This window comes from Rhipicephalus microplus, chromosome 10, assembly GCF_043290135.1.
Source record: "Rhipicephalus microplus isolate Deutch F79 chromosome 10, USDA_Rmic, whole genome shotgun sequence".
Taxonomy (NCBI): Eukaryota; Metazoa; Arthropoda; class Arachnida; order Ixodida; family Ixodidae; genus Rhipicephalus; species Rhipicephalus microplus.
In genome coordinates this window covers 22,815,866-22,833,228 of record NC_134709.1, presented here as the reverse complement: position 1 = coordinate 22,833,228, position 17,363 = coordinate 22,815,866, and the positions used below count along the sequence as shown (strand labels likewise).

Below are 17,363 nucleotides of genomic sequence, written 5' to 3'. Positions count from 1 at the left end.
TAACGATACTTCGGCGTATGCATATATATGCATACGAGAAAGTTGTTTACGCATGACTTCTTTCTCACAAGCAGTTAGTTGGCAGTTGAGGCACGAATGAAAGAAGGAACACGACGCGGGGCATGTTTGGTTCCCACTATAAGCTATGCAAATGACATCGCTTTCGCGCGGATGAGCGCGGATAAAGACACACACACACACACACACACACACACACACACACACACACACACACACACACACACACACACACACACACACACACACACACACACACACACACACACACACGTTTGTGAGTGTGTGTGTGTGTGTGTGTGTGTGTGTGTGTGAGAGAGAGAGAGAGAGAGAGAGAGAGAGAGAGCATTTGAGTTTGTGTCCCGTCGCTGATTGTCATGGACGCTAACGAGCCCGGAAAAGAACACCATACGTCGTCCATTGGTGCGGGACACCGCTAAAGCAATAAATAGACCTGGCGAGCGCGCAAGCAGCCGAAGCCCGAGAAACCACGCTGTGTCACTGCGAGGGGGCCCACACGAGACAATTTGCATATTTCACGGTCCCACAGCTTTCCGCGTTCGCCCGACCGACAGACCGAGTGGAGTCGCCGACGCTCGGCTGCGTACGAATCGGGTTAAAAGGAGTCGAGACCTTAAAAATACACAAGGGCGCCAGAAGCGACGTTCCTGCTTCCGGATCACTTTCTCCGCAATATGGAAGGGGCTTAAACGGGGTCGACACGCGCAGGCGCCAAGTATTGGAATCCCTGTCAGCTTTTGGTCAGATTTTATAGATTTACAACAGCTTTCTTGTTCGTTAATACATGAGGAGCACTCACACTACACAGTGCAGACAACACACAGAGGCAAACGTAGTGAATAACAATTGGTTAAAAGAAGGGACACCTGCTAACAGAGTTTGGCAGTCTTGACTAGCGTAGTCTTGAAGAGGTCCCGTCATCCCAAAGTTGGCCCTGTCAATGTTGGCGACTTCAAGTCTCCATTAAAACTTCGTCTTGCTTGGAGGCAAAAGGGGTTCTTTGTAATCTTTGGGAGTCACAGGGTATATTAATGCTATAAAGAAGGTACAACACACCATAAGACATATAATAAGGGAAAGGTGCTTAAAAAGTAACAATGTAAAGGGCAAACTAATGTAAAGTTAAAACAAACTAAAGGGCAACCCTATGATGCTTCCAGTAACGTTTGTTGAATGCTGTACTCCTCAGAGTCGGTATACAAGAAAGCTGTTGTATATTATGACGTAGCCTTACAAAGCTACATCGAAGCGTAGCTATAGTTCACCCGTCGAAAGACAGTACATATACCTCATCTCTGAACTTTTTAATGCAGCTCAGCTCCGCTCCATGAACTCATATGCAGGCTCATTCCAACGAGAGGACCCTGGACACTGTCACATTATCCTGTAGATTTCGGTAAATATGACCGCTTCCCCCCCACAAGAAAAAAAAAAAGAGAAGCTGTAAAAAAGATGGCTGCTGCCTTTTGCTCGCGAGCAACAGCTGGAAATAAAGGTGATCGTTTGGTAACCTGGGACTTCTGCGTGCCAAAACAACGGCGCGATTACGAGGCACGCGGTATAGTGGAGGGCTCCGGAAAATTGCGGCCATCCGGTGTTCTTAAGCGTGCACATGCGTCGCGCGCCGCCATTGAAACGCGATCTCCGCGGCTGGGTCCGAACTCGCGACCTTCTGGCCAGCAGCAGAGCAACCGTAACCGCTACACACAACCACGGCGGACCTCATCTGAACACACGCTATTCGCAACACCGTCTGTAAATCGTAATTGGCGTAAAGGGTAACGGTCTTACTCTGTCTTGCTCAGAGGCATCGGTTATCAGCGGGGCAGAGGTGCGAGGACGACTTTACCATTGATTGATTTGTGGGGTTTAACGTCCCAAAACCACCGTTTGATTATGAGAGACGCCGTAGTGGAGGGCTCCGGAAATTTCGACCTCCTGGGTTTCTTCAACGTGCACCCGAATCTGAGTACGCGGGCCTACAGCATTTCCGCCTCCATCGGAAATGCAGCCGCCACAGCCGGGAATCGAACCCGCGACCTGCGGGTCAGCAGCCGAATACCTTAGCCACTAGACCACCGCGGCGGGGCAGGACGACTTTACCAAGTTATAAACCATCCCGTCTTCAATCACTAAAATAATAAGTTCGAGACATGCATATGATATTGTAATGACCTTTGCGTAAGTTTAAAAATTCTCATTTTAATCACAGTAAAAGTTTATATTGTGTTCCGCCCTCTGTGCACAGCTATACTACACCTTTCACCATTCCCCTTTAGATAAGCGCCCTCGCGTTGTGTGTTCGCGGTCGGCCCAAATAAGAAGTTGTGGACTCACCTATGTAGGACTGTATATATAAATATAAATTTTTATTTTTGTAACTTCATTATTTCGTTGCAGACGAGTGAAAAGGCGTAGCCCTTGCCATGTAATACTGACAGCACCACCAGTAATTATTTTTATTTCAATAAAACGAAAACGCTCCTCCGTTCTGTTAGAAATGTCTGACGATTTTATTCAAGACACACGAAATTTCCCCCTCGATCCTAGCGCTGTTAAACAAATTCTTCCGTATTTTGAGTGCGAAGCTCTTAAAAATCTCGGGATAAAACGTCGGGTGTCCGACGTTTTATAAAAAGCCCTCCGACGTTTTATAAAAAGCCCTAAAATAAAGCCCTCCGCGCTTTTTTTTTTTTTCTTCTGATCGCGCGCCGTTGCTTGTGAGCAGCGCCCACCTCGGAGACAGTCCACGCGAGCCGACTATATACGAGCGACAAAATTCCCGCGCTCTTATGTACCGGGGGTGCCACAGCGAGGCTTTGCACGCTATAGTTCTGACGCTGGAGTTTGATTGATTGATTTGTTTCCTACTTGTTGGCGTCCCATTTGTTGGGGGACGCTCGCGCGCTCATGAATGGCGAGCCAGTCCTCCACGTCAGTGCCATCGGCGCCAGTGAAGATGGGTGGATCGCGGATCCCGGGGGACACCGGGACAAGGGGTTGGCATGGGAGGAGGCGTTTGCTGAGAGGCGTCGTGGAACATGGTAGATGGCAGAGTATACGTGATCGTAGTTCCAAGGGCATCGAAGGGGATCGTAGCGCTCTTCACCAATTTCAGTGTTCGGAAGCTTCTCTACAGATTGATTAATTGACTGATTGAATGAATAATTAATTAATTATTCATTACTAGCTTGAATTGATTGGTATGTGGGGTTTAACGTCTCAAAACTGCCATACGATCATGAGAAACTTCGCAGTGGAGGGCTTTGGAAATTTCGACCACGTGGGGGTTCTCTTAAAGTACACCCAAATCGGAGTACACGGGCCCTACAGCGTTTTCTCCTATATTGAAGGGGCAGCCACCGCAGCTGGGAATCGATCCAGCGACCTGCGGGTTAGCAGCCGAGTACCTTAGACCACCGCGGCGGGTCCTGGCGCTGGAGAAACATTCTTGCATTGTCTGTGACAGGTGGTAGTTCGACTATTTCGTCTACGGCAGGGAAAGACCTATCATAAGCCAAGGAGGCCAACAACAATCAGCTACGCTTACACGGCTAGTATCAACTTTTTGTACATCGTCACAATAACTGATAAGGTTACACAACGTCGTAGTGCATCAGCTTAACCATTTAGTGGTTATAGATATGCTAGGCGCTAAGGTTAACAGCCCAATGCATGGGCACCGATACAAATCCAAATATGGCCAATACAGCGAGATCTGGCAGACACCAATGCTGCGTGCTCAAAAACCAGTGCGCCGGACAAAGAGCTATAGAGGTATACAGTTGAATTCATTATGGATGCTCCGTTTGCTGTGAACGCCTGCTGCAGTCGCGGCCGGTAATCGAACCCGTAACCTCCCACTACGAACCGACAGAGCAGAAGGCCTTTAGTTTTATAGCATCCGCACGTCATCGAAGCGTAACATTACGTGACAATGAAACGACGTCAGAAGAGTGCTACGGCGCTTCATTGCAACCTCTTCTAGAAGTCACGGCTGCGCAAGTTTGACCTTTCCACGCGACACGTGCTCTCGCAGCTCTTCGTAAACACCATTAAAGACACCTTAGTGATCACACCCGATATGTAACACGCGCGCCCTGGAGTCGACAAACTGTAGTCGACTTATGGCGCCAGTGCGACTCGGCTGGCACGGGTTCTTCGACTTCGAATACGAGGCGATGACGACCGTACACGGGGAAACGCTCGAGCGAGTCCAACTGCGCGGTGGAATAGTGTATAGTGACTATATAGAAGATGGAACGACAAATGCAGGATGTATGGGAGCCCCATACACAGCAATGATGATTGATATGTGGGGTTTAACGTCCCAAAAGCCCATACACAGCAATGGGGAAGCAATGGACTTGCTCTTTCGTTATTCATATTTTAGCTTTTTCATTGTATTAACATAGGAGGTCCCGCCTGCGGTTTACTACCTTGACTCCTGCATACTTACTCACAATGTACATTTCTGATGCTAATAAAGAAACATTAATTGATTGATTAATTGATTGATTGAATATTTGCCGTTTCAATGCTCCTGCAAAGTGAAGGCACACGCTTTATGCCCACACTCCGGTGACGGTCCACAAGGTTAATAATTGTTGGCGTTCTGCGCATAAGCATGCGAAGGGTTCTGCTTCGGGGAGGGGGCGGGGGGGGGGGGTCCTTGCAGTGGCGACGCGCGCAGATACCAGGCGCTCTGGATCGTGCTCGGTCATTAATGCATGAATAACGATGGAACCAGCATGGGATTGTATTGATAACACCAACGTGACATCGGAAAGTCCGCGTCCCGCCATGTTGGTGCTACGAGGTGGCTGTTTCAGTGACGTCAGAGCAAGATAATTTATCCGATATGGAGCTGAGAGGGAGTGGTAACACGCGCTCACGGCTCACACACGCCAGTGCACACTTATCGTCATTGCGATTCGGCTGGAAGAGGCCTTGGTAAATCATAATCGCATTGATTACAATAATCTCAATCGGCATACCGCCATCCTGTCTGTCATCGGTCTATAGTGGGAAAGTACGCAAACACCGTTTTCCGGGCACGCCATTGATTATTATACGAGCCCATCCAAGGTAATGGAAACGACGCATCAAGCCGACGCGGAGTCAATAACCGAGACACGCTCTTCGCTGTGTTCTCCCGAATCGAACGAACTACTTACTGCAAACGGCAAAAGCGGCCGTGCGAAACCACATGGGCGACCAGCTTGGTACGAAACCGAGGATGATTTCTGCGCCGACTCAGTGAAGCAGAACTGTGTGCACGCCGGCTGTTGCTCTCTTCAGACGACCGGCATGGGCGTAATAAGAACGCTTGGCTGCCTGCGCCTTAGGTATGCAGAGCGGGTGAGCATCACCGCTAATATATATATATATATATATATATATATATATATATATATATATATATATATATATATATATATATATATATATATCTGGTGTAGTGATTAAGATACCCGGCTGCATTTCCGATGGAGACCAAAATGCTGTAGGCCCGTGCGCTCAGATTTGGGTGCACGTTAAAGAACCCGAAACGGTCGAAATTTCCGGATTCTTCCTCTACGGCGTCTCTCATAATCACATAGGGGTTTTAGGGACGTTAAACCCCCATAATAATCAATACATACATGTATAACGCAGCCGTTTTACGGAGGTGACCCCGCCTTTCTGAAAACGTCCGATTAACATCGGTCAAAGAGATGTTCGAAAACTTTCCAGAGTCGAATTTCAGACGATTGTTCTAAAAAATATGCGCTCCCGATTTGGATTCGAACACCGCACGCTTTCTTGTGGCCGAACATTAAAAAATTGAGAAACAAAAATTCTAAAGTTAAATGCAGGCAGTAGTGACTGGAACAAATGATTACATTCGTCCATTTCTCCTTGCAAAATCAACCTATTACCGAGCACGTACGGTTGAAAAAGATTATAAAAGAATGAACGCTATGCCAGTGAAAAGTTATTTAGTATCTATGTATTGATGAGGATATGTTTGAAAGTAACTATTAACAGTGTTTTGTTGTTCAAAAGTGTTGTGGCTCGGGCGACTTGGTTATCCATGAACTTGTATTAGCGCGGCACATATGAAAATGAAAGACGACAGAGATGGCCAGGAAGGTAGGCGCTAAACTTCCAACTGTTTATTTCATGTCCTTGACATCCATCTTATACATGCGTAGAAACACACCTCCTGTTGCACGTGGTGACATTCCAAGAAACGTCATTTCTTTATGACTAGCTTTATGACTAGCTTTATGACTAGCTTTATGTATCTGTCGAGAAGGAACGGGTTACTGCCCACCAAGATCGAAACGCGATTGAATGACGATCGACTTTAATTGCTATACAACAGACAATTACAATCAAGAGTTCTGCAACAAATGATTAACAAAGATATCGGGGTATTCAAGCCTTCACAATAAAGGTTGGTTGCAAAGTGAGCAACTAATTGCCCGCTATGAAACGATAGGGATCCAGAGACGATTCTGAATGCGGAATAGATTATGAAAGCCGCAACCAGCGCGAAGCAATTAGTCACTTATCAAAATTTGACAATCTTATCATCCTCAATACTTGGACAATATTTCGGGGGAGTAAAAGCTGAAACGAAAGCAAAAGAAAACAAATAAAGGACCGGGGACATGTGCAGACCTGTTGTTACTAATGAAGCCAGCTTTTGTTACAGCGCTTTCTTTTTATCATTACTTACACACGAGCGAGGGAACATAGGAGAGGACTGAAATTGCCTTTAAAGTGTAATTCTCGAATCAACTTCCTCTGAAATGATACGCAAAAGGTCGCTGACCACTGTCCATGTTCAATATTTACACGTGTAAACTAGGACCGCGCTTTAAACGTACATAGGAACTGTGGCTTGCATCATTAACACAGAATGGAATACTAAGAAAATGTAACAAGTTTTAAAAACAAAAGGGTTGAAGACTCATGTGGCTCCGGGAAGGCCTTGCGTGGAACCCTTCTGCCATTGGGATAGTGGGCGTGTGAAGCCCCCCCCCCCCCCTAACAACCATTCAATTTTTTTTAAACGGTAATTCCCCCCCCCCCAATCGTCAGAGAGAAAAGTTCTGGCAACGCCCCTGCCTCCTGCAGGCAGGTAAATTCGTGCGAGGGTGAGCGTCGTGAAAATCGACGAGTTAAAAATATATATATTAGGAGAAAAAAAAACTGAAACGGAAACGTCTACGTCATACGGCTAACTTTGGTCAGTACAGTGAGTCCACCATAAGATAAGCTATGTTGTTAGAAAAAAAGAGGGGGAGGGAGAGGATAAATAGCTTCCCAACGAAGTGAAAACCGCCTTTCCATTTACTATTCGGCTTGTGACGTCACATGAACGTTATCGCGACAGTGCTCGTTCTGCCATTATTCTGCCATTATTCTGCCATCAAGTTCTGCCATTACGTTCGAACTGTAATTTATTGCGGCGGTGCCATCGTAGTCGCCATGTTTGATGATTGATATGTGGGGCTTAACGTCCCAAAACCACGATTTGATTATGAGAGATACCATGGTGGAGGGCTCCGGAAATTTCGACCACCTGGGGTTCTTTAACGTGCACCCAAATCAGAGCACACGGGCCTACGACATTTCCGCCTCCATCGAAAATGCAGCCGCCGAAGCCGGGATTCGAACTCGCGACCTGCGGGTCAGCAGCCGAGTACCTTAGCCACTAGACCACCACGGCGGGGCGTAGTCGCCATGTCGAAGCAAATTCACGGTAGAGATACAATATAACGAATCGATTTCTCGCGGATTAGTAAATCACATTTTCCCAATCCCGAAAAAAAAAAAAAAACTCTTACCGCGACACGATGCTTGTCAAGCGAGAAAACTGACGAAAAGAAATACGGGTGGAGACCCCACCTTGATATTCTTGCACCGAACACCATGACGTCATAGATTTTAAAGCTGTCCACAGAGTCCTACGTAGCTTCTAAACGATAAAAAATGAAGTACACTGTCATCTGTGGGTGCCACAGGCCTTGCATACGAAGTTTCAGAAAAGTTTATCGAACCAGTGTCACAAAAATACGAAAAAAAAACATTTTGAAATTTTCGACGTCACACGTGGACACTTAAAAATAAAGATTGAACCTATCGTGAGTTCATAATTAGCTCCACTAATTATGAACTCATAGTTATGAATTCAAAGGTACGAGTTCATAATTAGCTCTGCTAATTAGGAACCCAATATATTAGGACACAAGGCATTAGAGTTCTCAGAGTGCAGTTTGCCAATATAAATCAAGTCATCGTTTCTCTTTTGTGTCCATTTAAAGCTTGCGTCCGCGAATTTATGTGAAAGTGGCATCGACTGGAACGACACATAAGAACGTGTCAGATATGCGGCGAAAGCGAAATATCAATGAGATTCGTGTTCGATCACTTGCGATGATCGAGCTCGCTGGAAAAGAAAGCAAGCGGGCTGCTTTCGTTGGACGTCGCGAGGAGTTGCGTCAGGTGAAAACGGGTTGGGCGACAACCTCGCCTCCCACGTTCCCCCCCCTCTCCCGCTCTCTAACACGCATACACAAGGTCCGTGCGGCCTTCTGTCACCCACGTGACCAGGTATAGCCTCTCCTCCTGCCACGTTCGCGCGCGGTAAACCACTTCCGGACCGGTGGTGCACGCGCTGGTCAAGGTCACAGCTCCGAGAGCGCACGCCGGCACGGCCCACGCAGCCAAACAACCACGTCCAGCGACAGACTCGCACGAATGGAAGCCGCAGTGCGGCAAAGCCCACTTACGAAGTGCCGCGACAGAACGTAAATTATGCGTTATGGTCTCACGGATAATGCCTCGGTGGCTTTTAACCGCCCCGAGTTCAAAGGCGAGGCTGTAGTTTCTATTTTGGTGGTAGTGGTTAGAAGATCAGAAAAGGCACCTAATTTCTGCAATCCGGTCGGGAGCACGGCGCAGTGCCTGTGGGGAAGGGAAAAGGGAGAAAAGTGGAAAGAAGAGGAAAGATTAAGTGAGCAGTGGAACGGTCGTCATCAACAGAAGCAGCAGTCCAGAAGCAAGGGTAGGGGTGGCAAGGGGCTCGTCCTCAGCGGTAGGTAGTTTCTATTTTGATCGCTTTCACAACATGTCCTAGAAGCGCTATCTCCTCCTCGCCACTCACTTTTTTTTTTCATAAAACGTTTGGAACGCCCACACTAAGCGTTAAACAAGTTAGCATTTCGCGCGTTTCGACCAAACGCTGCTGCTGTCTTTGCTTGCGCAGTGGCAAAACGCAGAAGACAAAGCGAATTCCGTTTATCTTGCACGGCAGTCGTGCATAACGCGAGCACGAAACATTTAGCAATAAATATATTTCACTTATTGACCAGTCGAGGCCTTATTTCATTCGGACGTCACGTAAACAAACTGCCGACGTCACGAATTGTGCCGCGACAGACAAAACGCCCGTTTTTGTAATTTTTCTCGGGGGAAGGGGAGGGGGTTAAACTATGTTTATGTATGTTGGTGCGTGCGTTTGTATGTACGCGTTCATATGCACGCAAGCAAGTTGAAAATTTCCAAGTGAATTTGAACCCCCCCCCCTTTCCCCCGCAATTTCAGCACCGTCCATTGATGTTAGTTTCTAAAAAGCAAGATTTCAATTCTTCAAAGTATGCTACACAAACTACTCAAATTTTATCGCCGTGTGATTCGCGCCACTAAACGCAAGAGACAGGCTGCTCAAAAGTGGGAAATGTCGCGCACATTGCATTACCGCTGGACAGGAACGTGCTCTGCACAACGTTGCCAAAAGCCTCAGCAACTGTCGGCTTCACAAACGCATCTAAAATATACCATATCGGTTCCGCATTGGTGGGATGATGTCTGACACGCGGAAGTCGGTCTCGTTGAACATGAGATAAATGCACTAAAACGTCACTGTCCGATAAAAAAGGAGCTTATCGGCGAATATAATCTGCCGCCTTCCATTCCAATTAACTTCCTCTGCGCGCTTCCTCAGTAGTCAGAGCTTCGCCCCGGCAGCGTTATCAGCGCGATCTGCCGGTAGCTGCATGAGCGTCAAATCGATAAAGTCGATAAAGTAGAGCAAAGGAGCCTATTCACGGGCCCCCGCGTCAACGTCGGGGTGCTATTTAAGGCGTATAACAAAAAAGGAGAAATATAAATTACAATATTTGACGACCGGATTCAATACAAGGAGGAGGCATGGTGGCGGTATCTGGTACTTGTTCTTACACAGCTTTTCGCCATGCTCAAACAGGTGTTGCGGCATGGTCTAGTGAAACTTGCGGTTGATAAAGTCGTTGAAAAGGCTACGAGGGTCACGTCACGAGCAAGAAGTGTTTGATCACAGTAACAGCGCCAAAGGTCATGGAAACAGGTATAGAATAGCGCCTGTGACATCAGTCTAGCCTAAGTGAGAAAAAACATCACAAAATCAGATACTTGCCTGCACTCATAATCGCTGGCATGCATGCTGGTCAGTATGGAGATTGGGAATGAGATTAGAAGGTTCCAGAAGAGAGGGAACATAAATATAAAATATGGATATAAACATATGAAATGCGCAAGTGACACTTAGCATTGACAACTGGGATATCAGGCAAGTCTATAGGCTCTTCTATACTAAATAGTGAATCATTAAAGCTTTTCGGATTGGCCAAATTCTGACAGGTAATTGAATAATAGTTGAAAAACACACTCGCCGTTCTACAGGGCCGGACACTGAACCTAACCGGCTGCATAACGTTAACCTATGATAGCAAATCATGGATATGTCGCTCAAGCAATTGTCACTTCACTCGTCCTGGTACGCAGCACGTTCAAACTGTGTGCTCTACTGTCTCTCAGTTGCCACATTTATCGCCGTAGGGTTTAGTAGGGAAGAAGTGCAAACTTAAGGGCTGGTTTGCTTTTGTTAGACGGAATAATAAAAAGAACTAACAGACAATGGTAGAGCGTCGCACGATTTGTTCTAAAGTCGCGGGTTCAACCCCTGCCGGAGGCATTTCATCGTTTCGTCCACTTCTCTTTCTTCACATTTACATTACAATTACTGCCAATGACATCCCCTACACTTCCCTTCTAATCATTGTCTGTTCTCATTAACACTGTAGGTATGAATGTCACGCCCTTTTGCGGTACAAGTAACTTTTCGTACGTGCCATGTTTCATAAAAGACGATTGATTGTACGATTTCCTTGCCTGTTTTTTTTTTCTTTTGCTCTTTTCTGCAATGCAACTACACACCAGCTAGCGCGGTTTTCCTTACTGCGGCGCGAAGTGCTTAGCTGTGCGAAGCTGAGCATTTGCAGTTGAGCGTCCCCGTATATAATGGGCAGCGGGCAACTTGGCGCAGTGTAACCGGTTCGATTCGATCGATATAGCCCCCGGCAAGCGTCTTTGCACTTTGTACTCCACGAACGGTGAACAGCGTCAGCGCGATATCAAGTGTTCGCTTTGCGAGCTGTTGAAAAAAAAAAAAAAAAAAACCTGCTCATAAAACGCTGCTTTCTTTCCAGCGCAAGCACCTTCGTAGCGGCTATAGTCGTCGCATCGAAAATCTGGCCGTTGACACCAGAAGTCCTAAAGCAAGGACAGCTCGATTAGCGGCACGTCACGAACCGAAGAAGTGCAACAAAGACATCAACGACAAAGTAAAAATGCAAAAGAACGCCACACGCACTACGAGTCCCTAATCGAGCAATTTAGTAAGTTTCGCGAGCCGCTGAGGACCACAAGATTCCTTGACGATAAACTCGCTTGTTGCACGTTTCAACCCCAACTACAAACCATGAGGTTTCAATGTCTTGTCCCATGGCAGCCTCAACAAATTGCACGAGCGATAAAAGCACCCCTTGTATTTGTCCTGCGATTTGGTTACGTTCTTTATATCAAAAAACACAACGTTGCTGGAATCGTCCACTCAGATGTTTTTCGTCACAGTGTGAATGAAGCCCGAAGCAGTCATTTTCGAGCAAACACTGCCAGCGATAGATCCAGAGTTTCAGAAACATGTCCAATGAGAGTCGCATAATAGGAAGCGCGAGATAACAACCAGAAACTCCTCCAGAAATTTGGTTACGTTAGTGCGAACCACCTCCCACGTTATTTGTCTAATGACGCTGTCTTTCATTCACGTGTTTTACTTCACGGGTAAACAAGAGAGAGAACATGACATTGAAGAGCATGTTTAATTGAAAACACGACGATTCGAAAGTGCAAGACGACGCCAGCGCGGAGGCCCTCCGCATCATCTGTGTCAATACATGTCACAATATGACAGTCCCATGATCGCAACTTGGCGATCTGCTTGTCAACGACGAACCATGACGTTCGAAAACTCGTGTCCAACGGCAAACACGCCTCAGTGAAAGCGCTGGAGAAACGAGCTCCAGCGAGGAGGCGGAAGTTCCGCTCAGCTGTGTGCCATCACAAAATGTGACGTCCCTAGATAATAGAAACTGAAGCTTTGCGTACGAGCGACACGCCACGAGATTAGAAGGCCCGTAAACGACTTTGGAAGACTCACCAGATACTCGTCCATGTTGCGCTCGTACGCGAGCTTGCCCCGGTGCACCTTGGTGGCGTTCAGCGCGTGCGTAATGTGCAGCGCGCTGGCGTCGAAGCGACCGGCCCTGTTCACGGCGTGCTTGTACTCCTGCTCGTGGTGCTGCTGGTGGTTCCTGGTGAGCGCCGACTTGATGCCAAGCGCGTCCGCGTCGAACGTACCCTTGCCCGAGCCGCGAATCTGGTCGTTGACCAGGTTGTTGGTCTTTGGCACGCTCAGCGCCGCCTTGATGCCCACCGACATGCCGTCCAGGTGGCCCGGTCCGGTCTTGGGCACGTGGTTCTGACAGTAGACCTCCTTGTCCTCCTGACTCTGCTGGTTGTTGAAGTACGTCTTCAGGGTCAGTTTGGTGCCGCACACGAGGCACTTGAAGCAGCCCTGGTGGTAGAAGGTGAAGTCCTTCAGGGGTCCCACCTTGTCCACCTGGTAGACGGTCTGACCGCAGCGCAGGCAGTTGTTCTCGTACGAATTCATGGTCCCCGGCGTCGCGCTGTGCACCGACCACAAGCGGCGGCGGTCGCCGGACACTCCCCTGAACGGGGCGAGATTCTCTCACGGCCACACACACACACAAACACGCACTCCCCTTCCGTGGGGGGGCGCAGACACCGAACACACCGCCAAACGGAAATCACTCGTCGTCGACGCGAAAACGGCACGAAGGTTTCACCATCGCCGAAGAAGTTTCACGAAACGGTCCTGCTTCGCATCTGCGGTTTCCTTTTTCTTCCACACAGAGCCGACGGCGACGAAGCGCGGTCTAGGCGGCCATATTGCCAAACCTGTTCGCTGTGCCACCACCACCGCTCGGGCCGACGCACTGGCTTGTGAGAGTGCGGCCGTCGAGCACGAGTCGGGCCGTCGACGCCGCCGTTCCAGCAACTGCCCCGCCGCGTCGCTGGCTCTCTCGCCGCAAAGCAGCCGCCGCCTCCCCCGGCTCCGCTGGTTGCCTCTCCGTAGCCGGAATGATTACCACTGACGTCATCGTCCCTTTCTTTCCCTTTCTGATTTATCCTCTCTCTCCCCCACCACTCACCTGTACCCCCTCCCTTGAAGCTGGTGCGCTGTAAGCAAGCGGCGAGTCGACGCGTGCGAACAACTAAAAAAAAAAAACACACACAGTGATATGGATGAAAGGGGTTTGCTTGTGCCCCGCGCTACGGTCGATCGACCGGTCCACAACGGGACGCGCCAACGGTGACGAGCACCTGTCACGAAATGTCACGTGAGGCGCGAGAAATCTTGCGAGGAGCGAAAAACGTTAGCGGACGGGTTTGTCCAGCGAGATCGCGAGTGGTGGGCGCGCGGTCGCGTACGCTGTCGTCCGCGTACAGACAGGAACAAGGATAGCTGGGGCACTCGAAATTTAGTGACACCCGTGGGAGACCCAAGAGCGCGAAGTGGCCGTTTTCTATTCTGTAGCACAGTCCCTGTAGGCTGTAGTAATTGCTTGCTTCACATCTAAGGACTGTAAACAAAGTTCCACACATCCATACCTATATTAAAATGAATCTAACTGCTCTACAAATACTTCAACTACTACCAATACTAATAATAATAATAATAATAAAGTAAGTAAGGAAAAAAAGAGAGAGAGACGCACACAGAAGACGAGAAGACAACGAGCTCCCGGCGAAGTTAAATTTATTTTAGTGGCCATACTTGGTGCTCTACGGCTTCATGTGCGTTTTCCTTCACAGGAAGCGCAAAATTCTTGGTCATCTTTTGTTGCGCAAGTGATGCCGTTTGGCAAACAAAAGGACGTTCAACACACACGGAGAAAAAGCGAAGGCAAGCACTTTTATTCATTTACCGGTGCATTGGCGTATATAAGCCCCAACCTCGATCATTAAATATGTTCGTGCGTGCCCTACATCCTGTCGCATTTCTTTTTTGTGACTATGTGGGTTGCGTTCTTAATATTTCTTCCTTACGAGGTGATCCTACTATTTAGGTATTTTGTTATGTGGGGTATTACTTGATTGTTGTAGTAGTGAGGGCCTTGAAATTAAAAATTTTGTATGAAATGGAGGAGGGCCAAAGTTTTACTGAAAAATTGCCTCAAAATAGTGCAGTACAACCTATAGACATGAACCACTTTTGCTCCAAGATCTTCACTACCGTTGTTAGGTTTCTCCTCAAAGCTCCTGATGGTTGCAAAAAAAACGGTACATGTCTTGCCTTCAGTTGGCCCTCGCGCAGCTGTGTGAGCACTAAGTAAGTGACAACTTAAGCGCAAAAGTCGCACATATTTTAGTTTTAGGTTATCCACTTGATGCACCAGCCACTGCCACCGAACATATGAAAACGTCCGTTATGTCAAGTCCGAGCATGGATGCAGAAAGCTATGAGAAGAGACGTAATGAATCGCGTATCTCACAGGCTAAAGAAAGTAGCATGTAGATACGGCGTTAATGTTGTTTTGTACGGCTGCCAATATCCGAGGTATAAGATTTGTGCCGCAGTGCAGACAAAGAATGATGGAATAAAATACAAGAAGCGGGTCGATATTTGTTTCTTAAAGCTCACCAATATAATCATTAATTGCTGTGCAAGTTTATTTTATGAGGCCCCTTTCAGCTGCAGTGGCTTCTACGTTGAAAAGACGTGCATTGACCACAAATTATTGAAACTCAAGAGATGGCTAGCCGGAAGCTCATTTTCTAATCCTTCTTTACATTGGTCCACCTCAGTTGAACAGCGCCTATATACGGTGCTCGGCTGCTGATCCAAAGTTCGCGGATTTGATCCCTTGGTTACGAAAATGGCGCTCGCATTTAGATGGAGTCGAAATGGTCGACGTCCATGTACAGCGTGCTACGTCACCAGACGGTCGAATTTTCCAGAGCTCCCCGCTACGGCGTCTCTCATAATAGACACTTTTAGTTGGGCGTACGTACCGAGCCCACGTACGCAGCACTGCCACGGGAGAGAACTAAGCATGTGCAGTACGTAGCGTACCTATTTCAGAGAGGCGCGCGTGCGCTCGAAACAAGATGCTGCGTATACGTAACGCAATGCCTACTACGTTACGTTCTCGCGAGATCTCGGAGAAACCAGAACGGGTGCACGTGGTGACAGCAGAGAGGCTTGGAAGGAGTACCTGCTCGACCTTGTATGCTCAACGCTCCTTGGTGAGGCGCGCTCGAGCAGCGGCCAACTCCATTGGCATCCCGGGGTCTTGCCACTCAATCATGCAATATGCCGCAACTCTCTGGTACATTTTCTGTAATAAAATGTTTCTACCACCACCACCAGCAGCAGCAGTGGCGTTCGATGCAAACCGCAACAGCGGATCTGATTCAAGGCACGTGTATTTCACAATGAAAGGCGATGTTTTCATGACCGACAAGGTAAATTCAAGCGGTACGTTCGGCATCCTGGTGGTCCAGGAGAAATCACCTGGCGTCCCACGAAAACCCTGAAGAATCGACTCCGATGGGCTGTGTGCGGGAACGCGTCCTTTTCCGCCAGGCCTCTCCGCGAATGAACCCGTAAATAAAACGGCAGCTTTGTACGTACACTTTTATTCGTGGTGCAACGTAACACGCTTTGGTCGTTGTGCGAGATTTCACGCCTTCAATGTGCTGGTAGTTCGTCGTAAGGTCATGAATGTTTTTCGCGCAAATCACAGAGGCCACGTTGCCACTGGGACCTATAGCATGTATACTTCTAGCGTGGGTGACGCTTATGAGCATTCCAAACCCTTGCATCTCGAATACCACTTGCCTAGTTGACTGAAACGCATCAAGGTACGAAAAGTGTCGTTGCACGTTTCACTTGCAGCGTGCGCAACCTCATTTTCACAGTGCACGCAAGTTCCCCATACGCCCAACTAAAAGTGTCTAATCATATCCTGATTTCGGAACGTATAACCCCAGATATTGTCATTTTGTTAATCCTTATTTACATGGCCGAGAATGTACAAGCACGTCAAGGTTCAATGAATGCGCAGTTTTGTATTGGAATGAAGAAACGCGTCTGATCATTGAGGCCCCGATAATAGTGATAGCGCATGCGTGAACCAACCGTCGTTATTAACTTGCATAAAAATGAAATCAAAGACCTTAACAGTCATCTTCCATATAGACCCCCATGTGTGCCGGAATGATAGGTTCGCATATCGCACGATCATGCGTAGATAAGTTTTCATGCCTTCTGCCCTTTCCACCGTTGTTCGCAGCTACAGTTGTTAGTGAGCGTTTGGTGGGGTCCTGCGGGGCTTCCATCTTATATTTTTGTATGCGCGCCTTGTCTCTTTGGATAGAAGCAGCGAGTGGTGTGCTTTATTATTGTATAACGAACGGCAGCGAAATCAGTTCGGAACGCCAATCATCATCGTCATCGTCGCTCTGATTCCGTCCACTGCAAGTTGGTTGGTTGGTTGCGAAACTTTATCATATGGTCCTGCAAGGTGCGCGCAGCGGGTGACTCCCACGTTGGGACTGTCGCTCGGCGAGCCTGCTGGACGGCGCAAAGTTGGTCGGCCCGGAGGGATCTTCGTAGAGCCACCTGCCGCTTGACCAAAGTAGTGTCGGGGTTAGCGTACATGCCTTGCACTCCCAGAGCATGTGCTCCAGCCTGGCTATACGTCCCCACATACGGGGACAAGCGTCATTGCGGAACGCGTCTGGATGAATAGCGTGAAGGGAGCTCAGGTTACGGTTTGTGTCCATCTCTGCAGTAGCCTGAGCGTAAGAGCCTGTGACCTATCAAGTTTGAGATGAGGGCCAGTGGAGGTACCACAGGACAA

At 48.0% G+C, this 17,363-nt stretch overlaps 1 protein-coding gene across 1 annotated transcript in view; it reads right to left on the bottom strand.

The window, feature by feature from the left end:
- LOC142774623 (hillarin-like) overlaps positions 1-13,560 on the bottom strand; it is a 117,935-nt gene extending 104,375 nt beyond the window's left edge. Inside the window, exon 1 of the mRNA XM_075875205.1 lies at positions 12,572-13,560. Within this exon, the coding sequence (XP_075731320.1) occupies positions 12,572-13,084 (513 nt within the window). The 5' untranslated portion in view covers positions 13,085-13,560. The remainder of the gene's footprint in view (positions 1-12,571) is intronic.
- Positions 13,561-17,363: the final 3,803 nt, after the last annotated feature.